General features: G+C 35.2%; 7 protein-coding genes across 7 annotated transcripts in view; 4 read left to right on the plus strand and 3 right to left on the minus strand.

Moving 5' to 3' along the window:
* Window positions 1–3,298, minus strand: part of LOC143431561 (uncharacterized) — a 33,328-nt gene extending 30,030 nt beyond the window's left edge. Inside the window, exon 1 of the mRNA XM_076908388.1 lies at window positions 2,817–3,298. Coding sequence (XP_076764503.1) covers window positions 2,817–3,215 — 399 coding nt within the window. The 5' untranslated portion in view covers window positions 3,216–3,298. The remainder of the gene's footprint in view (window positions 1–2,816) is intronic.
* A 6,458-nt stretch (window positions 3,299–9,756) lies between these two features.
* On the minus strand, window positions 9,757–11,003 carry LOC143431490 (uncharacterized). The gene is made up of 5 exons (XM_076908263.1): window positions 10,879–11,003; window positions 10,462–10,727; window positions 10,266–10,387; window positions 10,058–10,202; window positions 9,757–9,969 (listed from the first exon to the last, which is right to left on the minus strand). Exons 1-5 carry the CDS (start codon window positions 10,924–10,926, stop codon window positions 9,861–9,863), a joined length of 690 nt encoding a protein of 229 aa, XP_076764378.1. The 5' UTR covers window positions 10,927–11,003; the 3' UTR covers window positions 9,757–9,860.
* Window positions 11,004–12,147: 1,144 nt separating this feature from the next.
* LOC143431563 (uncharacterized) lies at window positions 12,148–12,971 on the plus strand. The gene is made up of 3 exons (XM_076908390.1): window positions 12,148–12,492; window positions 12,569–12,646; window positions 12,769–12,971. The coding sequence occupies exons 1-3, from the start codon at window positions 12,311–12,313 to the stop codon at window positions 12,824–12,826; spliced, it is 318 nt and encodes a 105-aa protein (XP_076764505.1). The 5' UTR covers window positions 12,148–12,310; the 3' UTR covers window positions 12,827–12,971.
* Window positions 12,972–13,905: 934 nt separating this feature from the next.
* On the plus strand, window positions 13,906–16,234 carry Mtdna-helicase (mitochondrial DNA helicase). The gene is made up of 7 exons (XM_076908264.1): window positions 13,906–14,158; window positions 14,237–14,469; window positions 14,557–15,244; window positions 15,326–15,570; window positions 15,645–15,745; window positions 15,814–16,033; window positions 16,100–16,234. The coding sequence occupies exons 1-7, from the start codon at window positions 13,906–13,908 to the stop codon at window positions 16,232–16,234; spliced, it is 1,875 nt and encodes a 624-aa protein (XP_076764379.1).
* Window positions 16,235–16,622: 388 nt separating this feature from the next.
* On the plus strand, window positions 16,623–19,919 carry LOC143431585 (glycosyltransferase 25 family member). Its single transcript, XM_076908442.1, has 10 exons — window positions 16,623–16,968; window positions 17,495–17,723; window positions 17,829–18,171; window positions 18,248–18,367; window positions 18,442–18,631; window positions 18,753–18,827; window positions 18,890–18,947; window positions 19,031–19,158; window positions 19,266–19,469; window positions 19,561–19,919. Exons 1-10 carry the CDS (start codon window positions 16,781–16,783, stop codon window positions 19,730–19,732), a joined length of 1,707 nt encoding a protein of 568 aa, XP_076764557.1. The 5' UTR covers window positions 16,623–16,780; the 3' UTR covers window positions 19,733–19,919.
* A 499-nt stretch (window positions 19,920–20,418) lies between these two features.
* Window positions 20,419–23,126, plus strand: Arp3 (Actin-related protein 3). Its single transcript, XM_076908251.1, has 6 exons — window positions 20,419–20,593; window positions 20,952–21,132; window positions 21,228–21,542; window positions 21,815–22,129; window positions 22,209–22,427; window positions 22,513–23,126. Exons 1-6 carry the CDS (start codon window positions 20,550–20,552, stop codon window positions 22,690–22,692), a joined length of 1,254 nt encoding a protein of 417 aa, XP_076764366.1. The 5' UTR covers window positions 20,419–20,549; the 3' UTR covers window positions 22,693–23,126.
* A 201-nt stretch (window positions 23,127–23,327) lies between these two features.
* Window positions 23,328–26,468, minus strand: Nulp1 (Nuclear localized protein 1). Its single transcript, XM_076908256.1, has 8 exons — window positions 26,096–26,468; window positions 25,548–25,912; window positions 25,219–25,447; window positions 24,887–25,140; window positions 24,508–24,817; window positions 24,143–24,436; window positions 23,877–24,070; window positions 23,328–23,818 (listed from the first exon to the last, which is right to left on the minus strand). The coding sequence occupies exons 1-8, from the start codon at window positions 26,225–26,227 to the stop codon at window positions 23,794–23,796; spliced, it is 1,803 nt and encodes a 600-aa protein (XP_076764371.1). The 5' UTR covers window positions 26,228–26,468; the 3' UTR covers window positions 23,328–23,793.
* Window positions 26,469–27,030: the final 562 nt, after the last annotated feature.

The following is a 27,030-nucleotide window of genomic DNA, read 5'->3' on the forward strand; positions in this document are numbered from 1 at the left end:
CGCGCCACTACGCGGAAACGCTACGCCTCGCCATCGCCTTCGACTCACCGCTGCGATCGCTATCGAATCGATTTTTCATTTACATCTGCTGTGAATCGAAACAGGACAACAGCGTATCCTATCTTCTCTACGTGCACTCTGCTCTCGCGTGTACACCTACGTGTCTGCCTACCAGGTTTCACGACGGTCGATAGAAAGGGAAGAAATGGTGTTACCTTCGATTTCTGTGACGAATTTACCGATTACTTGTCTTCGAAGTGGTGAAGCTGAGCTAAGCTAGACGGTGGTGTGTTACAAAGGCACGGGGGATTAAGAGTTACGTTTCTACGTTTAACTAACTTGGATCTCGAACGAGACGAAGCACGGGTTAGCTAAACTGTTTAGTGGAGACAATCTCGCATTTAAACAAATATTTTTACCTTCAACATGGCATTAATCTACCGATCGACCGTGTCCAATTGTAAGTAACCGAGCGGCGCAACGAACGGTTCCCCGATTACTCCCCGCAGACATACATTTATGCACAGATATACCTATATTTGTACAGATCCACACGCATTTGGACGTAATCGTTGGGTGCGTTCAGGTTTTTCATGCTCCGCGACGCGCGTCATATCTGTTTCCGGGAGATCGTGACCCGTGACTCCTAACCACCGAAACGCTGAAACAGACGTGGCGAAGGGGAAAATCATGACGATTCATCCATTTGGTTAGCTTCGTATGGGCGAAGTGTATCATCCGAGGGGTTAAAAAGAGAGAGAGAAAAAGAAGGGAAAAAAGATAAAGAAAGAAAACAGGGCGAACGTGAACGGACGCGCGGCCTACGATTCGTAATATACGTATCCGAATGTATTATGGTAACCCGCGAACAATAACTCTTCCTCCACTCTCAGCGTTTAATGGCCGTCCATCTATTTAACGTGAAGGAAGAGGAAGTGGCTGATGGGTAGATAGGTCGAGCGTTTTGTAACTAATTTCGCGAGTAAATTGTCCGTAACATTGGTTTGATGCAGTTCGAACGTAACTAAATGTAACGACTACGAAACGAGGTTGCTGAAGCCGAAGTTGGAGCTTGAACCGAAACGAGCTTCAAGCGACAACGGTCGAACCTTTTGCGATCCTTCGCAACGACCCAGACCATCTAGAATCGATCGTGATCGACCTGATAACGAGAAGCTCGCCTTCTTTCGTACGCTCGATCAGTCATCGGAAATCCATTCAATGAAATTTCTTTCTATCGTCTTTAATCAACTTTGGGTACCTCGTAGGATCTAACGAGACGCGTGCAAGATGTAGGATACAGGCGTTTACCATTTACCCAGACTGGTTCAAGCGTCGACTGCGGCCCTGTCTACATCGAACGCGTGCAACATAACTGCATACCCACCTACTCATCCACGATTCGCCGTGACTCACTGCAAGCGGTGGCTCGATACTCGGTTCCGTCCAGTCAAACATTCAGCGAGAATAACACGTCGATTTCCCGTTCCGTTCTGTCCCTTATCTGGTGCCCTTCGAGTGGGTATCGTTGAGAATTTTCCTGGCGACGAGGAAACGCGGTTCGTACGCGCGCGAACGAGATCAACGACGCCTGCATGTGTCGCAGCGCGCGCATTGGACGGACGGAATTGAAATTCCCATTGGCGCGCGGCAGACGGTCGCATAGTCAGCGCGGTAACGTTAAACGCGTGAGAGAGTTTCCCTTCGAGCAAACAAGATCGTCGTTATAGTTAGCCGATCTTCGAGGCTAATATTAATTGCGTTTGTTCTTCGAGCGAACGCCAGGGCGAAATAATCGGTGGAACGGATAATCATACGCAGAACTGAAACGAAGGGCGGTGAACCGTGGAAATGGTTCGTCCGGTGCTCGTCGTCGGGATGCCCTTTCTGCCTGATCACGATAATCGTGGATTTCCGTCCGCTTATTATCCTACGCATGTCACAATACGTTTAGATTGCATTCCGGTGACGGTTAATTAGAAACCTCTACACCCCCGTACTCTTCTGCCATGCTCTGGCCACTTTCGCCCCTCTGTCGTCTCCCTTCCTCTCTCTTTCTCGTTCTCTTCAGTTTTTCTCTTCAAATTCTTTGCTCTATCGAAATTGATCGAATCTATCCATGCAAATTTTGCTTGTCAAAATTCTTGGTATCGATAACGGTATCGAAAAACCGGTTTCCTATTTCTGTCGCGCTCAAAACTCACCCCGCAAAAGACTATTTTCGATCCAGCAGGGGCCATAATTTTTCCAATGGTTTCGAGTAACTTAATTCGAGGAAGATCGATTCGAAAAAGATATAACTACGTGTAGGTAGCGCAGAAGTGCGAAGGTCAGACGAACGAGCAGTTATACAGTCGCAGAGTAGCTGGTCTGTTAGGTAGAAAGACGTGCGACGCGTGTCCCAGACAGACGGCGTATCAAAGGATATTTGCCCTGTCAACAACGCGCGGCTTTATGTGGAAACGGCGTTGCGTCTAAAAGGGAAAAACGATTACTTGGGCCAAGATAATAGTAATGGCCGTTATTACTTCGCTCTATTATTTTACGATCTAACGCTTGCTCAGAATCGATACGCTATCTCGCGCGTTCTCCAACGCGATCGATCTGTAAACACACGTTCCAGTGTACACTTCCCTGACATCCCGTTGTCGTCACCGAAAAATCGAGCGATGCTCACCAAACAGCGGATGAAGTGCGTCGAGGTCAGTTTTCCAACGTTTTCATTCTACTGTGTCGCATAGAGACAGTCTAAAGTGTCTAACGAGCGAAGCGAACGAAGTAAATCGAATAGAATAAAACGAAATAAATTCTCTCACCTGCATCTGCAACCAAGAGTAATCAATGTAGGTGGTGGTGGTGGAAGCAGTGGCGGTGACAGCACCAATGACGTTCGATGCAGAGGAGATCTGTTGCCAGTTATCCTGACCGATACAGCCGAGGCCCTGCAATCCGTCGGGCTGACCCCGGTCCGGCACTATCTGATCGGCATACTGATAGGGTGGTTGAATCGTTGGTTGTCCAGTGGAAGGCAAACTTGCTGGATGAGGGTGCTGAGCCCCCGAGCCGGCACTTGCGGGCAAGCAGCACACGCTCACGTCCATCCGTGGTGGCGGAGAGTCGTAGAAACGTTGCTGCTCCAGCTCTGGCTCTGGCTCTGGCTCTAGCTCTAAATGCTCCCAGTTCGACCTCCCAACAATTAGCCCCTGTAGAACCATCCAACCCACGACCAATGTCTTCTTTTTTCTGTTGCTTGGTATCCTTCCTTCCGCGATCCACCGATGCGGTCCAAGTGTTCGCAGGTACGCTCGCGACGTTGAGAATCGCAGCGATTCGTATCCTCGAATTCGTTCGATGCGCAGCAACGACGATAGAAAGGCTGTCGTACTCGCGTCTATTAAATTTCCTTATCTTTACTACTATCGCTCGTCTGATTGCTGCAGTTCTGTGTAGACCAATGAAGACCGTCGCCGAATCCTCAACCACCCAATCGATTATCACTCGATTACCACTCGTACGTTGAGTTCGTTCCACTAGTTACTTGACCGACTATCGGACGTCCACGACGCCGTTTCAGGAACGCTGTGATTTTTTCGCGTAGCTATCTTCGCGTTTTCGTCACGGACGATCATGCTCCACGGTTAATTTCGAGTCGCTTCGCTCGGCTACGAGCGTAATCCGTGATCGTTCCCCGGCGTGAATCAACGCAGCTGAATTACCGTTCCGAGTTAATTGCACGTGAGATCATTTTTCACGACACCCTTCGATCATGTCCAATTTATCGTGTTGACGACACATTCCATGGGAAGAATAAGTGTCGTCGGTCTCAACAACTCCAAGGCACCATCGTCCTCTTCATTCTGTGTTATCTTCTACAGTTCACGAAAATAGAGGATAGACAGAAAGAGAGAAAGGGAGGGAGGGAGAGGGAAAGGGAGAGAGAAAAAGAGAAAGAGAGAGAGAGAGAGAGAGAGAAATAGAGAAAGGTTAACTCTATTTGATCTGACAATAGAGAAGAAAAGTTGCGTGTGTCAGAAGCAACGAGTAATCGTGTCGCGTGGCATCAAGAATTTCCATGTTTTCAGTGCACGCTTGCCTCAACGCGAGGAAACAAACAAATTTGCAATACTCCTTTCCGACATTTTTTATTTTGTCCTTCCTTCTTCTCTCCTTCTTCTTTCCTTCCTTTCTCCTCTTCCTCTTTTGTCACATAAAAACGAACTCCTCGTTCAATTCTCAACGACTATATAGGCGCGTCGACAAATCGATTCTGTTCGAGTTTCTTCCACTTGGCGCATAATCTTGTGTCATACATTCGGGGAGAACCTCGAAAGAAGACGGCGTCGACCTGCCGCTGTTCTTTCCAACGCTAAGGTACAGCGGCAGGTTTTGCGACAGCGAAACATTGAACGTAACCGTGGTCTTGTCAACGCTTCGCTAACCTTCGCTAATATTCTTGAGATCCTTCACCATATCACGTTCACGATTCTAAATCGATGTCCACTAGCAGCTTGTCTTCCTTCCCCGTTGGCGATACACAAAAAGTCTACCAGCCACGGTCCCTCTGTTCGACTCTTGACTTTGGTTGGTCTCCTTTCGAAATCCGTTTCACCAATTTGTAGATTCCCAATTGTTGCTATATCGTTGCGTTCGGGTCACAGGACACTGAGATGTTTACAGAGACATGAAAAGTGCGCGAATGCGTAAGTAGATCATCGTTGGTGAAACGGGAGCAACTAATTCCTCGCGGGTGGTTGTTTCGCTGCAAAATCACTGACAACGAGCGGGTCCCGTGCGAGAGCCGCAGAGAACGAAAAGTCGACGGGTCGATCGCGAGCTATCGACGAAAACGGTTCGATACAGTCGCGCCTTATCGCGAACACCGTCGACGCATGACAATCGGACGCTCGTAGTAACGATACGTGAACCCGCACAGAAGAAAGAGGAAGAGGTGGAGAACGCGACAGCCGAGGAGAGGGAAAATGAGCAGCGGGAGGTGGAAACGGAGGTGGAGATGAAATTGGAGGTGGTGGTGGAGGTAGTGGTGGTGGAGATATCAGAGTAGGAGAAAACGTTGAAACGGTGGAATCGAAGGTCGAGCTGTACGAGCACCGGAAATCGAAGGGTAACTTCGAAATGGAATCATAAATAGTAGCGTTTCGAATCTCCACTACGAAACTTTCAGAACATCATTTTCAAGCAAGATGATAACGGATACATAACGATCTGTGTTACGATAAACATATGTGACCATAATCTTCATTCAAGTCGATGCGCGTGTACACCACTACGCGACACGCTGCATCAAACTATCCTGTGATCAGACTTTTTATCTCCAAGTTAAAAGAGAAAATTGCGAGTGACTGCGAGTACTAAAAGAAACGGTCGTGGTGATATATGGCAACGAAGGGGAACGATCGACGAGGAAGTAACGATAGCAAGAGATGGCTAACGTGTGTAACACCGACAGTGCTGCAATATATATATCTGTATGTATGTATGTAGTGATATATAGTAATGAAGATGATGGTGTAGCGGCGGTGACAATGGAAGTGGTAGCAATGGTAGCAGCGATGATGGTAGTGGTAGCAATAGTAACAGCGTAACGATGACGGACACCGATGCCAAGAACGATGGTACCACGCAAGGTGTAACGGTAAGCAGCGGTGGTGAAGCACTGGGGAGGTGGTGGTAGCGACAATAGCGCTGGTTCCAGCAGCCAGCGGTGGAGGTGGAGAAAATCTCTTAGATCAGTACTATAGGTGAGGGTAGCAAACGCAACTGGTGCTTGCAACGCGATCCTAGTGCACCCGTAGTGTTGCATACGCGCATGCGCGGATGCGAGTTGTCAAGGCAACGGCTCCGGAGTAACTGACCGGTGAATGCAGCCCTCCGCAGACCATGCTCCACGCTCAAACCTTCTCTCGCTCTCGCGACTACTGTTCCTGTCCTCTCCCTCCTCTCTCCCACTCCCACATCGCGCGGTCTCTCTTTTTCTCATCAACTTGATCTTGTCCCTTCTTCATTTGTTTACCCTCGCAACAAAGTACACAAGCACTTCAAGCTTTCGCTTCTGGCTGGTTCACGCCCCAAGGCGCGATCGACCTGAGTAGTCTAGGCAACCATCAAACACGCCCCATCTCGACGCCCACCCACAGTCATTCCCCCTCCTCTCTCTCTCTCTCTCTCTCTTTTTCTCTCTTTCTCTCCCTCTCCCTCCCTCTCTCCCTCCCCCTCTCTATATATTCAACTCATCTCCATCAAACTACGTTTGCCTTTTTTTTTTCTTCTATACCTTTACATGCACCCGCCTTCTTCCCTTTTCCGCGCTTTCGTTCCTCGTTCCTCGTCAGCGATCGTGTGTTATCGTTTTCCATCTCACCCTGATCGGTCGAAGGAAACGGCGGTATTTTTCGAAAGCATAACTTCGACATAGAGACATATGGGTAATCCGTTATGTAATAACTATTTTATGACACTTGCCTACGGTCATATTGTTATTGCTTCTTTCCTCGGTTCCTTTGCTATATCTCGTGCGATTCGACCTAAAAATTGATAATACTAGATGTATAAACAAATGGATAGAATATATAGTCGTGTACTAAATCGAACTCAACCGAATCTCTCTGTTGTTGCGAAGGCATCTTGTTGCTCGAATACGATTAGAGTAATTTCAAAGTTGCTGAATAGAATTAGCTAAGAACTGAGCGACGAAGAAATTCTTTTATTCCTTCGTGTCCCGTTGCGCTCCTATGTAGTCGCGCGATCTTTCATCCTCTCCATCTCCTTCTCTCGATCTCCCTCGTTAGAGAACGGGAACAGACATAGCCATTACACCAACGCTCGTCTGACGTCATCTTACTACGGCTACTATAGAACGCGTCTTCTCTCTTGTTTCATTCGCGATCTAATGCCTGCAAATATACCTTTGCTGTTCCAATTTTCCAAATACAATGCTTCTGCAAGTAGGCAGTACTTACAATAGGCTGCGAGCGGAATCGTAATCTTCTTCCCACTGATTGATGCCTCGTCCACCAACTGTAACAATAAAGATCAATGTAGTGAGGATAATGAAGAAAATTCAGATAAATTGAATTGAAAGTTTTGATGTGAACTGTTTACACTGAATCGGCCCAAACCCATCGGGTTCGGTAAGGAGGACGAAGTACGATATATTTGTGTGCAATATATGCAGCAACAAGCATCTCGAATCTCTCCCCTCCCACGAAACAAGGGATTCCCTTTCTCTTTAGATTGTGAAACGATTTTCTATCGTGGCACTTTAGCTTTACGGATTTATTATATATGCAACAGGTTACGCAAATTACGACAAAGTGCAAATATTTCACATGACCTGCACCTGCATGACTCCCCTTTCAACGCGTGATCATTGAAACCCAGCGGACACGTTAATCGTAACCAGCAACCGTCTCACACTATGAACCTTTACGGATTGCTCTCTGCGGCACAAATCTTCAGTGTAAACTAGAATCAAAGCCTGAACTCAAAGATTTTTTCAAACGACACAATTACAATTTTATCGCACACATAAAACTCACCCCCTACTTCTTTCATTCTCGTTTTTTCTCTCTCTTTTTCAACAGTTTTCCTGCGCAAGTCATTACCCATGATAACATTCAAATTAATAGGTTACGAATTTCAATCTATCCGTTCCAGAATTGTAATTCGCATTCAGTCTCCTCTTCCTTTCTTGTACAAAGGGTTAAGCAAGTACACACGAAATAGATTCTGAAAGACAACGCGCGCGCTAAGGTGTATCAACAATAAAAATCTAAGAATCTTTATATTAATTATACAAATTAGGCATAGGATACAGTTGAGAACAGATCGTACAAACTAAAGCTACTAATTACAAGAAAGAAAAAAAGATCACCAGTATTGTTTCCAGCAAGACTGAGAGAGTCATTTGATCGTTTAATAATTTGGTTGTCCATCGTTCGTTGAATTTTGAACCATCGCAGAAAAGAATGTCCATACAGTTCGATGCAAGAGCTTAACAGTCAAGGGTCTGTCCACGGGGTTATGATAGCGACTTATAACTTTTCTATAGAATTTGCATTGCATCACAGACAAGACCTCCCCACTATCAAGACGAAAGCAGCGCAACTTATGAATGGGAGTACTCACCCATTGGTCGCCTTTGATAGCCAATGGCTGACTGCACGCGACCCTCCTTACACGATTCCGCGCGAGTTCGTCGCCGCGCAAACTCTTGCTCAATAACAACTATTTATATAATGACTACCGATTAACATGACACGCTCCGATTTATCGATTCTTAACTACAGCACCTTATACCATGATATCGAATGATCACGTAAATAAGAGAGTAAAAAGAGAGGGAAAGAAGGAGCGGAAGAGAAAGAAAGAGAGAGAGAGAGAGAGAGAGGGGTGGAGGAGGAGAACCCATTAATTTACACGTGCATGAAAAAAATGAAAATAAATAAATAAAAAGTTTCTAATCTAAACGAAAAAGTAATGAGAATCTAGTTCTCGTTATCTCGAGATACAAATGTTTACAATGATAATACAATATTTCTCTCTCTCTCTCTCTCTCTCTCTCGTTCTCTTAACTGTATTTATGTTTGTATGCATTATCAACTATAGACGGGTGGTACGTTGCTTAATAACAGATCAGATGCATAATTTGTTACTAAACCTTCATATCTCTGCAAACTCGATATTATTAATACAATATTCATCAATACGTAATCGATTATTTATCATCCGATAATTAGTCATACCTTTTTGTTTTTTACGGCAGATACCATTACACGACTTACACGCAAATGGATTACATTTTCGGAAAGATACAAAATCTATAGTTTGTTAAGTAGCCAATTCCTTATTTCCGAAAGAATAAAGAATAATCTAAAATTATACACAATAAATTTTACGATTCATTTCAAACCTCAAATTATATGAATAAAATTTTCTTCTCTATAGTAGATTATATAAAAAATGTAATTGTAGACATCTACAATATAATATAATAATAAAGTTTGTACCTGTTCAAGTTTTTCGACTGGATTCAAAGAAGTATCTACTAATCGTAGTTATCGTAACAGTAGGTATAATTGTTTATATATAATGTACCTCAATATTTGACAAATAAGATATAAGGAGTGATTTTTGAAGTAATTTCCTATAATCTTTTCCTTTGCAAAAATATTCATTCCGGCTTCGTTGATCAGTTACAAGAAACGTTAACCATTCATTTAGTGCACAAAACAGCCGAATTGAGGCGAGTCGCTGATGGTAACATGTTACCAATCACAGAGTCGCCCTGCATACCTACATGCATATAGTTTTGAACTGCACCATGTTAAAATTAACGTATGCATATTTGCAGCTTAAACTTGAACTGGATAGTCTGTATTTTTATATTTATGTATTCCTATCTAACTTGTATTATCCTCGTATGTTATATTCTATATTCATGCGCTTACATTTATTAAACACGGAAAGATTTTGAAAATCATTTTCATCATTAACAGGGATATATGTTTTTGAAGAATTTGAAAAGTAGATAATATGTGTAATATATATGATAAAATTACGCAACCTTTTTTCATGTTCTTGAATTCTACTTTGCTATTGTATGTGTATGATACTGAGTAAATTAAAAATTATTCACCATATTAGTATGATAAAAATGTATCACTAACTTAGTAAACTAACAATATTTTTTCAACATTATTTATTTTATATTGTTACTGTATATAATAATGTCCTTACTTCTCCTATTATTAATTTTTATTATTTTATGCAACAATTACATACAATCATGTTACATAGAAACTCTAAAGAGAAATCTATTAATCAAAAGAATGCTTTATACTTCAATGCCAAACATTCTTCTCCTCATTTTCTGTTTCAGGTTTAATTAATTCTTCCATCTCATTAGGTCTCGTTTTCTGGCTTTGGATTGGCATTCTACTAAATCTAGGACTGTAAATAAAATTATATTTTGTGAGAAAAATTAAGAGAAGTTTAACAGCTTTTAAAAAAAAGCAATGCTAAAAATTTATCTTTATACTTAGGTAAAGTTGTATATGAATCCATCGTATCTTGTTTGTGTTTCGACCATAAGTCGTCATATGTCACATGTTTCTTTTCACTTTTTTGCTGTACAGGAGTCGCTTCCTCTTGCGTATCATAATTTATATCATTAAATTCGTATGCTTGAAATAAAATTCATTAGTTTAATAACCAAATAAATCAATTCTTCCTTTATATATACGTACAAGTGCTATCAAAACCAGTATCAAAATTACTCCAATTTGTATCCTGTTCTTCTGCGAAGCTATCGGTAGGTGCAAAATTGTTTTCTGCCTCTTGTTTATCAGGCTTATAAAATATTGGTTTTCTAAATGTATTTTAAGTTCTTTTTGTCAACAAAGTATTGAATATGATCATATAATTGTAAATATTAGATAATACCTTTTTGAGAAAAGGTCATCTTGCACATTGGTCAACCTAATTGCTTTTTGACAACATATTGGAGCATATGTTAGCCTTGCTATATTGTATACTACAAAACCAGTAATACCTGATGCTATATATCTGAACAATGTACTTTTCTTAGAAGTAAAGAAGTATGTTACAGCTGCGCTTGTTAATCCATAAGGAAATGCAACCTTGTAAATCGCGTCTGTCTTCATACAATTTTCAAAGACGCTTAATGTTTCACTCGTAGCATTAGGAATCTACAATTTATTGATACTTTTTTATTTTAATTTCAAACTATATTATTCTCATACAATTACTATACTATTGTGAATATTATTCTAAAACAGTAATTAAAAATACAATGAAATGAATACAGAAACCCAGTAATTTTTGTATTCCATTACTTACAGCCCTCTGGAACATTCTTAACCGTCTCTCCTCTCTAGTTTCATACATTGTGCAATATTTACTATTATTTATTTATACAATATTTATTATTATTATATTTTTATTACCAATCATTAAGGTTACTTGCATAAGGTTATGTTTTGCACAACCTTACTGAATTTATCAAAGACGACAAATTAAATGTGTAACTATTGAAAAATTCAGAGTATACTATTCAATATGTCATCACCGACGGCTTTAAATAATAAATTGTCAATACTTGACCAATAGTATATAGATAATGGTGTTCGTTGCATGCATTTATAAAGAGAAAGTACAGATAACCGATTTGATGCTGACGCATCGTGTAACACTAAAGTCAAGTATAGACCAACAACATTTCTGATTGGCTGATTATATTTAAGTCAGTGTTACACGAGTATTACAATTAAAAGCTATCCGTACGTAATGAATTATCAATAAAAAATATCATATATGTATTTAAATATTATGTATACTTATGCGGATATAAACAATCCCTGCACACTGACTGTGAATGTGATTTTGGCGCAAAATACAATAGTAGACACTCAAATAGACGATCATCCAATAGGAAACGAATATCCATTATATTTAATGTACTTTTTCCGATAAATAAAATTTGAATTAGTCTTTAGAAGTATTATATATATAGCATTTCATCTTAAATCCTTCTACCAGATTTATTAACATAAATAAGAATGCAAGTACTTGGTTCATTACAATATTAAATATAACGATATGATATAATTTCTATAGAGCAATATATTTTTAATTTAACTCTGCCTTTTTATTCCTAACTGTGTTCATTTCTTCAGTAGTTAAAAAAAATTATATTCTCAATGTCCTTTTAAATCTGTTTCAAATACATATTTGTTATATGCACTGTATAAAGTACTCTATTTGCACCTAGATGTTAATTCAATAAGTATGGTAGCTTATATTACATTGCAACTTGTCATAAAAATATTCCACGTTTTATTCTATTGATTAATGCTAAATATTATTAAATTATAACGTACATACGTCTAAAAACCAACAATGGAATTGAACCGATTATTAGCTAATAATATAACTGCTATATTAATATATAAGTGAAATGTAGTAATTTTATTTAAATCTTTTACGTTTTTAATTAAGCTTTGGTTGTACACAAATTTATGCTCAATTAAAACTTTTCTGTAATATGTATACTACATATATATCTGATATTCCACAAGCATTTATGTTCTTTAACTATATCAATTGCAAGGATTTCTTACTCATAAATTTTCCACTTCTATTTATGAACAAGATGAAAACATATATATTATGACACATCGTAGCCCTGAGTTAAAAGGAGGGAGTGGTGTTAAAAAGTCATCCATCTGTGCATATAAAAACGTTCGCTAGAAAATCGAAGGCATTATTCAAAATGTTGCGTAGCAGTGAAACTAATCATAGTATCAAAATTTGTCATCTACTATATTTGACGCTATTTTTATTTTATATGTCTGTGCAAATAAGTTCAACATCAAGTATAGATAATGAAAATTATAATAATACAACTGCAATGTTGATGAATAATGCAACAAATGATTCTGCTGATAATAATTTGTAAGAACATTTAACAAAACTCGAGATACTTTTCTAGCAAATATTTATATCAATTTATTTGTTACTTTTGTTGCAGATATGTCATAAAAACCATGGTATATGAAATTGGTATCTTAACAGATGCGGATAACACAACTAATGATACTACGGAAAGGTAATATCAGACTGTCATTAACTTATTACTGTAAGAGGCATATATAAATATCTCATCAATTTATCCTTTGAAAAGGAATAAAAGATAACATTGTTTCATCTTATTTTTTATTTCGGTTACAGGCAAGAGGAAGTCAAACTCTCATTTTATAAACCTCCTGGTGATGACGACGGAATATAAATAAATGTTCAAACTATCACTATTCAACTAATGTCATATATTTATATAATGCAAATACTAATGATTGTACAATATACTATTACTTGTTAGACTACAAGACTATAATTAGCCATGTAACTTGTACATCTGACAAATTGTATAAATTGTACATGTAATATAAAAAATAAACCATTCTTTATCTGCATTAAATATCAGATATGACATCATATTTTCTGTAATATTTATTGTTTTTATTTTTCTTATATCACATTGAACATCTATCCACTTGGAATTATGCATAAAAACACTAATTAAACTGTACATCATATGTGATGTCCGAATGTGGTAGAAAAGTAACCACGTATCATGGTTATAGTTTAACAAGATTCCACAATACATCTAATAATTAATACTTGTGCAATTTGTAATACATACAAATTGATTCAATTATTTCTTGAAGAATTCTCGACCTTTTTGTTTATCACATTGTAATAAATTATAGTATTAATAGTAATAAGTAAAAAAATCAACCACCTTTCACAAAGTTATGGTCTATTAAGAATAAAGCGTACATATGGTCATCCAAAGGTCACCAAAGTATTCTCGTTGGTGATTAGACTTTGGAAAAAATACCATATTTTTGTTCCCCATTGTATCCTCTTGTAAAGAAATGTTTCAACTTGTTGCACATCATTATTGACAATGATGCGAAATGATAAACAACTAGTGGCGCCATCGTTTTAAGTCACATACACGTGTAGTGCATTGCACGTGTCGTATTAGAAACAATAAATATAAATATGTCCTTTTATTGTAAATACATAATTAAATAGCAATTAGTTAGAAGCTTATATAAAAATAATGAAATTCAGATACAAATTAAAGTTTCTGAATTAATTTGTAAATTATTGAATTGTTTTAGAAGCAAATTGTGTGCTAGTAGAAAATATTGAGTTGTGCAATTAAAATTTTATTGTTAATGAATGAGATTTTAAGGAAAGAACTGTATAATATTATGAATATGACTGTTAATTAAGTAACCTGTATATATATATATATACGTATGTAGGTATGTAGGTATATGTATATACATATTTAAAATGTTCTTTAAATTATTCCAAAGAATTTGTACTCGAAAAAGAAAACAAGATATTATTAAATATTCTGTCAATAAGCAACAATATCATGTAAAGCATGAAGATTGTATGATGAACATATCTGCATCTCATATGAAACAAATTCTTAAGCAAAAATGCTTGACTATAACAGAAGGATACTCATGCATTATAACAAACTGTCCTATATGCAATGATATAAAGAAAGCATCAAAAATGTATATAAATAAGACAACAGGTATATAGATTTTATACTATAAAGGTAATACTCTAATAAAATGGAAAGTCTAACTAAGAAATTTTTAATTATTCACAGGTTTTTTTATATGTGATAAATGTAAGTCTAATGGTACTTGGGATTTGTTGCAAAAGTTCCTATCACTGCCGAGTTCAAATAAAAACACCAAAGAACTTGATACGTTAAGAACTACTTTTCAGACAGAGAAAAGCTTCACATATACATGGAAAGATGTAACAAAAAGATGTCAAAACATCAAGGATTTATCTGTGGAAGAGTACCAAGTTCTTCTTAGTCATTATTCATTTCCTGTAATGAAATAAATACTCTAAAAAGTACAGTAGGTAGTAATCGAATGGTATATCTCTAACTATAAGAAAATCAAATGTCTTTTGCAGCATATTTTACAAGAGGATATGTCTCAATTAAATTGTTTTTATGAAACAACAACAAATGTATTATACTTCCCACTAATCGGTTTAAACAATACTGTAGTTGGATATAAAATGCTTTCAAAGAAACTACAAGAAGAAGAGGAAACAATTCCTGCGTTTGGAGCCAGTGGATGTATCAAGTATAAGCAACAGTATACTAAAAGTGATAATGCTGCTGTAGTTGTAGAAAGGATAGACGATATGCTAGCTTTGATATCAAAAAAATCAGCAAACATGATCATTTGCCTACCATACAATTTAAAAAATTTACCTCAAGAGTTATTACCATACATGGAATCCTTCAAAAAATTAATTTTATGGTTTGGCAACGATGAAAAAAGTTGGTATTCTGCTAAAAACTTTGCAAAAAAATTGAATGAAAAGAGATGCTATTTTATTAGACCAACAGATTTACAACCCCGACCAAAATTAGCTGCTGAGCTGGGTTATGATTTAAAAGGTATTATTCAAAATGCTCAATCGCTACGGCATAAAAGTATAATCACCTTTCAAGAACTTAGAGAAGAGGTCTTAAGTGATTTACAAAATAATGATAAAGTACAAGGAATAAAATGGAAAAGATATTCAACACTAAACCGCATACTGAAAGGTCATAGGAGGGGAGAGTTCACGGTATTAACTGGGCCAACAGGTACTACAATATATAATAAAATATTTATAAGTCTAATCTTAACAGTAATACTTTTGTCATTAATATTTCTGTTTCAATTAGGATCTGGTAAGACTACTTTTATGAGTGAATATTCCTTAGATTTAGCAATGCAAGGTGTCCAGACTCTATGGGGTAGCTTTGAAATAAGAAATGTACGATTAGTAAAAACTATGCTACAACAAATGGTAGGGGTGCCATTGGATGAAAATCTACAAAACTTTGATTTATATGCAAATGCTTTTGAAAAATTACCAATTTACTTTATGACATTTCATGGTCAGCAAAGTATTAAGATAGTAATGGATGTGGGTACAGATATGACTATGATACAATTAGTGTCTTTTACTCAAATTTATCACTATAATACTTTTTGTTATAGGCAGTTGAGCATGCGACTTATGTACATGATATAGCTCATGTTGTAATTGATAATGTGCAATTTATGATGGGAACAAGTGAAAGTTCAAAATACATTGACAGGTATTGTAGGATATTTCTTATACAGGATGTTATTGTCTTTTATGTAGAAGAATGTGATTGCATTATAGATTTTGGAAACAAGATGATGTAATAGCAAGATTTAGGAACTTTGCTACTACGTACAATTGTCATGTAACCATGATAATACATCCCAGAAAAGAACGTCACAACGAAGAATTGACAACTGCGTCCATTTTTGGAAGTGCAAAAGCAAGTCAAGAAGCTGACAATGTACTTATTATACAAGACAAAAGACTCACTAGTATTCGAGGGAAAAAATATTTACAAGTATGTGTACAAAAGTGAAAAGGCATCTCAATGGAAACGATATATTTAAACAATATATTCTTATAGGTAGCTAAGAACAGATTCAGCGGTGATTTAGGTATTATGGTGTTAGATTTTGATAAATCAAGCCTTAGTTATAGCCCAAAATTGAAAAAGAAAGGAAAAGGTAATGAAAAAGAAACATCTTCATTGGAGGAATGATGAAGTAATAAATTAAATCCTATAAAATATTAAATAAATGTTATTTCTAAAACAATTTGTATTTATATATCGTATTAAATCCTTTTTAATAAAATAGGAAAACTTTTAGATAAACTGTTATTTCCATGATTAACTACTGTGATTTAAAAATTATTCTAACATAAGGAATGCCTTCTATCTTTGATAGTACATCAATCAGTATTAAAATCAATATTTTATATTTATTAATGTATTTTAGTTGTATTATTTCTATGTAACTCAAAACTATTTCTTTATCTTGAACATATAAAAGTTATCCAAATGAAGTTTACCACGTTACCGACTATGCATCTTCAACGGGAGTGGTATAATACTTCGTAGGTGGTATATTATCAGAGTACACCATTAATAAATGTAAAATAGTGAAGAAAAATTTCTGACTCTACATATTTAGTTATTTAGTGACAGGCTCTCTTAATTTTTCCCTATACATTATATATTCGCTTCGAACAAGCAATAAAAATTAGAAAGATAAAGAAGAGTATCAGAGAAATTCGAAAAACGGAGATGAAATTAGTACACTTTGCTGGCATTATCATAGTATCTTTTACTGCGATTTCGATACTTGAGGGTAACAATTTGAAAAGACCAACTGTTTTAATAGCGGTTTTAGTACGAAACAAAGCGCACACATTACCGTATTTTCTAACTTTTTTGGAACAATTAAATTATCCTAAAGAACGCATACATCTCCGGTAAGTATGTATATTGTAACCTCACTTTTCCAGTAACGTTCTAGAATAAAATTCGTAAACCTCACGATGTGCAATGAAATAGAATTTGGTGTAAATTGTACTCGATTAACCAACGAGCAAAATTGTTATAAAAATTCCATTTTTTACCTCTGAATAACCATAAAGCGAATAATACAAGATTTACAAACAATGTATTGTTACATATGAAGAAAGAGTTTGGTTTGAACGGATAAGATTGATTGTCAAATGTAGTGTATTAATAATATTACGGAATGTAGTCAAATGTACATCTTTCAATAATCAAACATAATTAATATGTTAAGAAATTGTAATTTCCCGCTGATACACGTATCAATTCAAAGTGTCCTCTGCGGATGCGCGAATCGATAATGCGATAGTCAAGATGTATCGATATCATGCGTTTAAATCGTTTTTAAATTATTCTACGTATACATACATATACCTCTTTAATAATTGCAAACTATTTCGAAATTGTTTTAACTAAAGATTGCATACTCTGTTTAAGAATCTATAGTGATCATAATATCGATAATTCGATCGAAATATTATCTACATGGTTAAAAAGCCAAGGCAATAAGTATCATGTAGTTCAAGTCAATTTTCACGAAGAATCGAATGGATTCGCAGATGAGATTGGAATTAGTCATTGGTCGACGGAAAGATTTTTACATGTGATCAATTTACGCGAGGAAGTACTTAACGCGGCAAGAAATGTTTGGGCAGATTTCGTTTGGGTAAAAGCTTTAAAGATTCCCTTCTTTGATTGATCTGATCGATACGAATCGATCTACACTTACAGATACCTTGATTGATTCATTATTCTCTACATTCCACTTTAGATGCTAGACGCAGACGTTTTTCTAACAAATCCAAATACTCTTGATGAATTAATTTCAAAGAATCAGACTGTCGTCGCTCCGTTGCTAAAGTCCGATGGCATGTACAGTAATTTTTGGGCCGGAATGACGGACGATTATTATTATTTAAGAACAGAGAGATACGAACCGATCTTGTTTCGAGAGGAAAAAGGATGTTTCGATGTGCCAATGATTCACAGTGCGGTTCTTATCAATTTAAGAAGGCATGCTTCGGATCTTTTGACGTACAATCCGAAAAATTTGAATGGATACGACGGACCTATAGATGATATTATAACTTTTGCCGTCGGTGCTAAAAGATCTGGTGAATTTTAATTTCTGTCTTTCATTAAGAATTTCTGTTCCTTTCTCTGACTTTTCTACTTTTACACTCAATTTAGGTGTGCCATTATTTATTTGTAACGATAATATTTATGGTTTCGTGATGGTTCCGTTGGAAGAAGGAAAAACGATCGCCGATGATCTACCAAGACTGATTAATATTAAAACAGAAATATTATGTAAGTCGAATCGATCGAGAAAACGAAAGAAAGTTTATTTTAATACATACAACGCGAATCTTTCCTTTGTTCAGCGGATAATAGTTATATCCCATTGTCGACGCATCTCGAACAATTTGTACAATATCCTGCCGAAGATACATTGCAAGTGGACAATATTTATATGATAAATCTTGTAAGAAGGCCTGACAGACGCGATAGAATGCATAAACTATTCAAAGAACTCGGAATTCGAGTAGAAACAATCGATGCCGTTGATGGTAGGTAAGTCGAAATAAGAAGATATTTAAATCTATACCGAATCGTATGTTTCATTCGTTTCTACACGATGCAATGTATTTTTATTAAACGTGGAAAAAATGAAAATTTTTATTCATCAATTTAGGGCATTAAATCAAACAGTTCTAAAAGAATTAGGAATAGAAATGTTACCAGAATACACAGATCCATATCACAAAAGGTAAGTAACTAGTAAGCTAATGTAAGCAATTAATAATAGATAATAATGAAGAATAATTACAGGTCAATGACTATGGGTGAAATTGGCTGTTTTCTAAGTCATTATGGAATATGGAATAAGGTAATTATAATAAAATTAAAAGAAGAAATTGAGTTGTTAAGCTAATAGATTAAAATCATATAATATAATTGGAAAATTATTAGGTAATTGAAAATAATTTTGGCAGTAGTATAATTTTAGAAGATGATGTTCGTTTTGAACCATTCTTTCGACAAAAAGTAAACTACATTTTAACAGAGCTAAATGATCTTCAACTTGAATGGGATTTGGTGTAAGTAGCCAATATTTAAAATAGCTCCATTAATAACGAACAATATGTCAAAAATTACAAATTTGATTGTAAATTACATCAATATGAAATTGAATGTATCATGTTAGCTATTTGGGAAGAAAGAGACTAGTAGAAGATACTGAATCTTGGATTGATGGATCTAAGTATTTGGTACGTGCTGCCTACAGTTATTGGACATTAGGATATATATTATCAGCAAGTGGTGCAAGGAAACTTGTAGAAGCAATGCCACTAAAACGATTAGTACCTGTTGACGAATATCTTCCTATATTATCTGATGTTCATCCTAGGTATAAGTTACTAACAAAATTATTTCTAGCATGAATTCTATAACAAAACTGCCATATGATATTACATATCAAAATTATTTGCTTTATACAGGCAAGATTGGAAAACATACTACCCAAATCGAAATTTAATATTACTTTCTGCAAACCCGTTATTAATTTATCCAATACATTATACCGGTGAGGAAGGGTATATTAGTGATACAGAAAACTCTATGATCATTCTTGATCAAAATATAAATAAATCAAACCGAGAAGAACTGTGAGAGTGCCATAAAGATTGCCATAAAGATATAATTGTTACAAGCAGATGGAAGGGATATTTAAGTAGCTTTTTCTACGACAAACTTTACTGCCATTTTTTATATTGTAAGAATATTATTTATGCAGGACATTAAATAGTATTTTTTATATTCTATAGTTGGTATACATTACTAATATTCTGTGTGATATATTATGTTTCAATATCATATATAGTACTCTAATATATAAAAAATAGCGTAGCGATGCCGTATTAGCTTTTATCCATAATCTGAGTAGTTTTTGTACAACCTAACTAGGTAATTAAAAAATTAACCAAAAATGTATTACTACTGTTTACAACTTAGTAAGATCATAACGATGATTTTCTTGTAATTATAAAAAGAATGCAATAAAAATTCATATACACAATCAATAAGTTGTCATCATGAAAATATCCCTTTTCACACATTATTTTTTTTCTTAACTAAAACTCGTTACTCTTCTACACCTAAGTTAACCCTTCCTAGCCCCCTATTAGTCGCCTCTTACGACAAGCAGGGGATACTGTGGGTGTATTCTGATCCCCACCGCACAGGGATAGATAATAATTTATGCTTTCTTAAATTAAAGTTTAGTTGTATTTATTGATAGAAATTTTCCATTTGTTGTTGTCTAGCAAAAGAGAATTACGCACATTGAATATGCTGCTTAAGGCATGCTTCAGCTTTATCTCCATAGTGAGGTGTGGTTAATTGGAACGAGTGAGTGGGAGCGTTAAATTTGAGTTACATTTAGTTAAGATATATTTCTTTAAAAAGTGATTTAAACAAAAATAGCACGATGCTCGGTCGTCTTCCAGCCTGCGTAATCGACGTGGGTACAGGGTATGTAATTAGAAAAATTAATTTCGGCGTGTGTGAACAGTGTAGAGTGTGATTAATGACACATAATATCTTACGCATTGGGTAAATAAAATCATAAAATTGTCAGGAATCTATTTAATATCGTTAACAATTTTTTAATCTACTTTTCTGTTTAGTCAATAAATACTTTATTAATATAGTTTTTAAATAAATATAATTTTATTACCACCCATTTAGCAGACAGGAAGCTAAATGAATCATTTTTAAGAACTGTTTGAACTTAAGTGTAACAAGGATGTGTTAAATGTAGAATAAAATAAGTTTTCATTGACCATTTGTTTGATAACAAAAACATTTATACTCTTTTATGATTTTACAGCTATACAAAGCTAGGTTTTGCAGGCAACAAAGAACCTCAACTAATAATACCATCTGCAATTGCTATTAAAGAAACTGCAAAGGTTGGAGATAATAATGCAAGAAGGATTACTAAAGGAGTTGAAGATTTAGATGCTTATATCGGGGATGAAGCTTTTGAAGCTACTGGCTATTCCGTAAAGGTATATTAATACATTGGTATATGCTTAATATTAGTCATTACATATGAAATATATATAATTTCATTGTTTTATAACTTTCAATAAATTTTGCTTAGTATCCAGTCAGACATGGATTAGTCGAAGACTGGGATTTAATGGAAAAGTTCCTGCAGCAATGTATCTTCAAGTATCTTAGGGCAGAACCTGAAGATCATTATTTTTTATTAACGGAACCACCATTAAATACTCCTGAGAATCGAGAATACACTGCAGAAATAATGTTTGAATCATTTAATGTCCCAGGACTCTATATTGCTGTGCAAGCAGTACTAGCATTAGCTGCCTCTTGGACAGCTAAAACAATAGAAGATAGGACATTAACAGGTGTTGTTGTCGATAGTGGAGATGGAGTAACACATGTAATACCAGTGGTAAGTGTAAAAGGAAGGGAAAACGACCCAGATATTTCAAACATGCTAACAAGGGAAGATTTCTAATTCAGAAATTCAAAAACTTGTGAAACTGTAGGAATATGAAAAGTATATATGTATTTTCTTGTGATAGATATTAGAAGAATATTATTATCATGTAGTGGGATTCAAAAAATTTCCATAAAAAGATTTCATAATTTTCTGAATATTCAAATTGGGAATCTTACTTTGTGAAAATTTGTATCAATTAACCAATTCATTTTCTTACTTAGGCAGAAGGTTTTGTTATAGGAAGCTGTATAAAGCATATTCCTATTGCTGGGCGAGACATTACATATTTTATTCAAAGCTTGTTAAGAGAACGTGAAATTGGTATACCACCTGAACAATCATTAGAAACAGCTAAAGCAATAAAAGAGAAATATTGTTACATATGCCCTGATATCTCAAAAGAATTTGCTAAATACGACAGTGATCCTACTAAGATAAAAAAATACGAAGGTATCAACAATATCACAAAGCAACCTTTTGTAGTAGATGTTGGGTATGAAAGGTTTCTTGGGCCAGAGATATTCTTTCATCCTGAAGTATGTCCTTCCAAATTCAGTTACACACGTAATTGAAATATAACTCTGATTACTTACATTTTATTATTGTATTCTTTAGTTCTCTAATCCGGACTTTACAACACCTCTAAGTGAAATTGTGGACGATGTAATACAAAATTGTCCGATAGACGTCAGAAGACCACTGTACAGTAACATTGTATTATCGGGTGGTTCTACAATGTTCAAAGATTTTGGTAGACGATTACAACGTGATATAAAACGACTTGTTGATGCACGTCTAAAACTTAGCGAAACGTTAAGCGGAAGTCTTATTACGGTAATACAGATTTCCTTATGTTATATATATTCCTAAAAAAAGAAAATACAAGAATATCTAATATATTTGTCGTATTTCGTTCCAGCCAAAACCTATAGACGTTCATGTAATATCACATCATAAACAACGTTGGGCAGTGTGGTATGGTGGTGCTTTATTGGCCAGTGATCCAGAATTTTACACTGTTTGTCATACTAAAAAAGCTTATCAGGAGTATGGTCCCGGAATTTGTCGCTATAATCCCGTATTCCACAGTATGGTGTAAAATGAAGAAAAATATAAACAACAATTAAACAAAATTAAGTACATTATCGTGGACTAACGATGTCCATCCTTCTAAACTTTAAATATTTTGTCAATAACTTGTTCAATTTGAAACCAATTTTTCACCTTTAATGTATTTGGTATGATGGAAGGGAGTAATAGAGCAAGGAAACATCTTTTTATTACATAGTTACTAATTGAAATAATTACAGAAAAATGCTCAGCATTAACACTAGTAAACGCACACAAAAATTTTTGTATGCTCATTAATTATTAAACCAAGAAATGCAAATGACACTATAGTAATGGTCATAATTAACAATAGTTGATCAAATTATAATACAAGACGATTGTATAGATCTGTATATAAAATAAGCCTGTTTGAGGAAACAATAATTTTTTTTAATAAATCACATTCACGATGTATATACTTTATATTGTCTTGTATATTTATATATTAAAGAAAGTATAGAGGATAACTAAAGAGTGATATTGATACAAGTATTGTAACAATATAGTTATTTATTATTAATATACAGTATTTGATAAAATTATAAGTTCACCTTATTTTTCGTTAGTCTAGTTTTGTAATTAAGGCCTACTGATTTTGTTTCCGTCCATGTATTGTTGAATCTTGCGGAAAGGAAAAGTAATAGGTCTTATTACAATAATAAATTAGCTAAAAATGAGATGAACTTGTAATTTTGTCAATTACACTATATGTTATATACATGTATTATTTTACGTATTTACAACTTTTCGAAAATTGGTTATGCGATGATTGTTCCAAAAATTCTATAAAAATTATAACAAGAAGTATAAGATCATACAAATGGCGTATGGACGTCTCATACTATATATAGATGATGATGGTGATGATGATGATGATGATAGTAATAATAATAATAATAATAATACAAATATTAAACTATTATAATTTTATGATGTCTATTGTTAAATATTAGATATATTACCTGCCGCAAAACATACATTATTTTCATATAGACTTCATTTTTACTTTTTTCAGTTAAAATCAAATTTTCTGTACTCTGATTTGTTACTCTGTATCGCAACCAACAATCAGCAGTAAGAATTAATCTTGTTATGGTTGTTCATTGTTATCATAGCTAAAAATTTCATATCATTATTTATTTATTAATTTGAACATTATTACTATATACTTACGATAAATTTAACCATCCAAAACCGCCTATCGCAACTTCTCTATTCATGTCTGTAAGAAGAGACTGGAAAAAGAGAGACAAAAGATTCGAACTAGTCCTAGGTGTTCCTGCATTTGCAATAGGTCGTTTGTAAATATCAATGCTATCCACAGGTGGCAGAGGGTCGTGTGAAAGAACAGAACCATCATTTTGTACCTAAAATTGTATGAAAGTCCTAGTACGCTGAGATAGCTCGATAAAGCACAATATATAATACAGTTCGTATACCTCTTGAACATTTACAGTAATATCTTTTATGTCAGACAATATAATATGTCGCAAAATATTCTTCGGCAGTTTTCCTTGATAACATTTGCCTCGCTTTACTTCGCAATATTTAACATAATTATCTTTCGAATCAACACGATTTAACACGGTGTACACATTTTCCCTTAGCCATGGTAGAATATCTGTTTCTTTCCATAAACGGAAGCTACGCACTACGTACAGATTTTGTAATTTTTCTAACGCTGGTGAAGTTGACATTATCGCTTTACTATTAAAGAAGTCATGAGCTTTTACCTAAAAAATATTTTTCATATAAAGCACTTATATTGAAACATTTCCCTAAAACCGTAATAATATGAAGGTACCGTTTCATCGGATTGTATACTACATTTCTCCAACAATGGGAATAAAACACCCGGAAACATTATCAAAGCATTTTGTAAATGTTCATCAGCAGCTGTCTTATTGTTTACATGAAAATGGGCCAAAGCTAAACTGAATGCTATATTTGGCAGCAGTGTTAGATTTCTTGCATTACCCCAAAGGTTACAAAATTCTATAAACCATTCATATTCTTTTGCTTTCAAAGCATAGAAATCTAGGGAAAGAATCACAGCTAGAGGATCACCTTCTGGATCAAGTGACAATAACAATTTACAGAACTCCAAACTCGTTCTGAAATATGAATAAACTGTTATACATAAATCTGAAGTAAATAAAAAATATATTAATTTTGTTTTTTACCTATAACATGCACGCCCACCAACAAAATTAAGATGTTTAAATAGAGTTATAAATAAAGCACGATTTTGCTGCTTCCTGTAATCTAATCTGCAGAGAGCAGTTGTAAAATTGAACAATGGGTGAAAAGCACATTCCAGGCAATATAGAGCTCGTTCTGTAAATTCTGCAGCTGTTGCTAAGTCTTCGTTGAGTTTACAAAGTTCGGCTAATTGCAACAATGTATCTACATGGTAAGAGTACGCATTGAATATATTCTGAAAGAAAGAAATTAGGAATGTTGAAGAATTTTAAATAATCACTTTTCCAATGATTATTATTGGAACGTAACGTACAACAATATTTTCAGAATTTGAGCTTTCAACAGCTTCCAAAAATTTTAACTGAATCTGTCTATACGATGGACTGTGATCATACACAAAATATTGAACGTTATTAGAAGATTTTATAGTAAGGTCCAAGGACATAGAAAGACTGGATTTATTAATCGGTGGCCAATTATCTCTAGCGGAAACCAGCCATGTCCTTTTCAGGTGACCCAAACGACCTCTGTTTCTTCTATTGCTGTTGGAATTAATTATTTATTGCGATACATCACATTTTGATTATATCTTCTACCTTACATCCACATATTTGTATACAATAAATTTCATGGAAAACATACTTTTGTTCAGCCTGCACTGTTTTACTACCAAAGATTCTTTTAAGTTCATTATAAGGATTCAAGTGTTTACGTTGCACCATCAAAATATTCTCTTTAGACTTTTGCTCAACCCATTGTAAATTATCTGTAATCTCAGAGCTACAACCTGGAAGTGGTTCTCCTAACAATTTGTTCACTTCTCTTACTGTTCTTTCGATTTCATCTATATCATCTTCCTTATCTCCAACAATCTGTTCGGCTTTAGAAGTTTCTAACTTCTTTCGCCTATTCTTTCTTTTCTTACGTTTAGCTTTGTCGATGTGAGTGTCTTCGACTACTTGCTCCTCTTCGTTCTCTTTTTCATTAATTTCATTATTTTGATCTAACTAGCGAGAGAAAAAAAGAAGAAATATGTTACCTATACAAAGCACAAGTGAACATGAACTATTTAAAGAGTTTGATGAAAGAAAATCTAATTACGACACCGTTTGAACGCTAATTGCGACCATACGGATAATGTTTGTAAATGGAAAGTTACTTATCAAAATTAGAACACTTGGAACACGTACTACATCGAACAAGTTGAACGTTTTCGATTTAATGTTGCCGATTATTGAAGTTTCCATCTCACTTTCATTTTCACTGTCCTTCTCGGGTAACATATCGCCTCCGTACAGTTTCTTCATATACCTTGTAGACATTCTGAACTAAATTAACTTTTAATCCAAAAGCAGACTCAAAATCACGACGTGAAAATAGTTCAGAGTGTATACGAATTCTTCGATGAATTCAGGAATGAAATATATCGTGATCGTTAATTTCCTTGTTTTATACGTGCCACTAATTCCCGTTAAAACTAAAGTTTCTCCCAGACTTGTCAATTTCTTTCGTTTAGTATATGCACCATAATAGCTGTTGTAACGAGAACAGAACTGGTATAAAAGTATTCATTATCATCGATATGTATATACGTACGTACAGACAGTTTCTTGGATTCTGGTGTCTCGTGTAAACTGCAGGTCATCCAATAAGAAATAGATGATCTAGTGATATCATTCCTCATTCGTCGAATACGTTTGTTTAATGTTACATGAAACGTCACAATTTAAGAAATGGTTTGTATAAAAAAGCAAATACCAAATCTTAAATGCGTCACATTAAATACAAAGATATCTACGTTTGCGAAAGCTTACACCAATTAATCACCGCTACGTTTAATCACACGTCACACTCTACCGGAAATATATGGTTTTAAGATAAGGGATAGGAATGGGGTACGTTTCCATGTTATTTTCTCTAACACACTACACTTTAGTATTTTCAATTCTTTTCATACAGCTTTACATTTCAAGTTATATTGTAGAAATAAATATTAAGTTCTTCGTAAAATTATCTTGTCACTCGTGGCGCCATCTTTCTGGATGATGCTCAAACTGGTCACGCGTTGTCGTCGACAGCGAAGCAATCTTCTATGGAGCCGGTAAAAGGTTTCACAGTAGAATAA

This window comes from Xylocopa sonorina, chromosome 18, assembly GCF_050948175.1.
Source record: "Xylocopa sonorina isolate GNS202 chromosome 18, iyXylSono1_principal, whole genome shotgun sequence".
In the NCBI taxonomy this organism is placed as follows: Eukaryota; Metazoa; Arthropoda; class Insecta; order Hymenoptera; family Apidae; genus Xylocopa; species Xylocopa sonorina.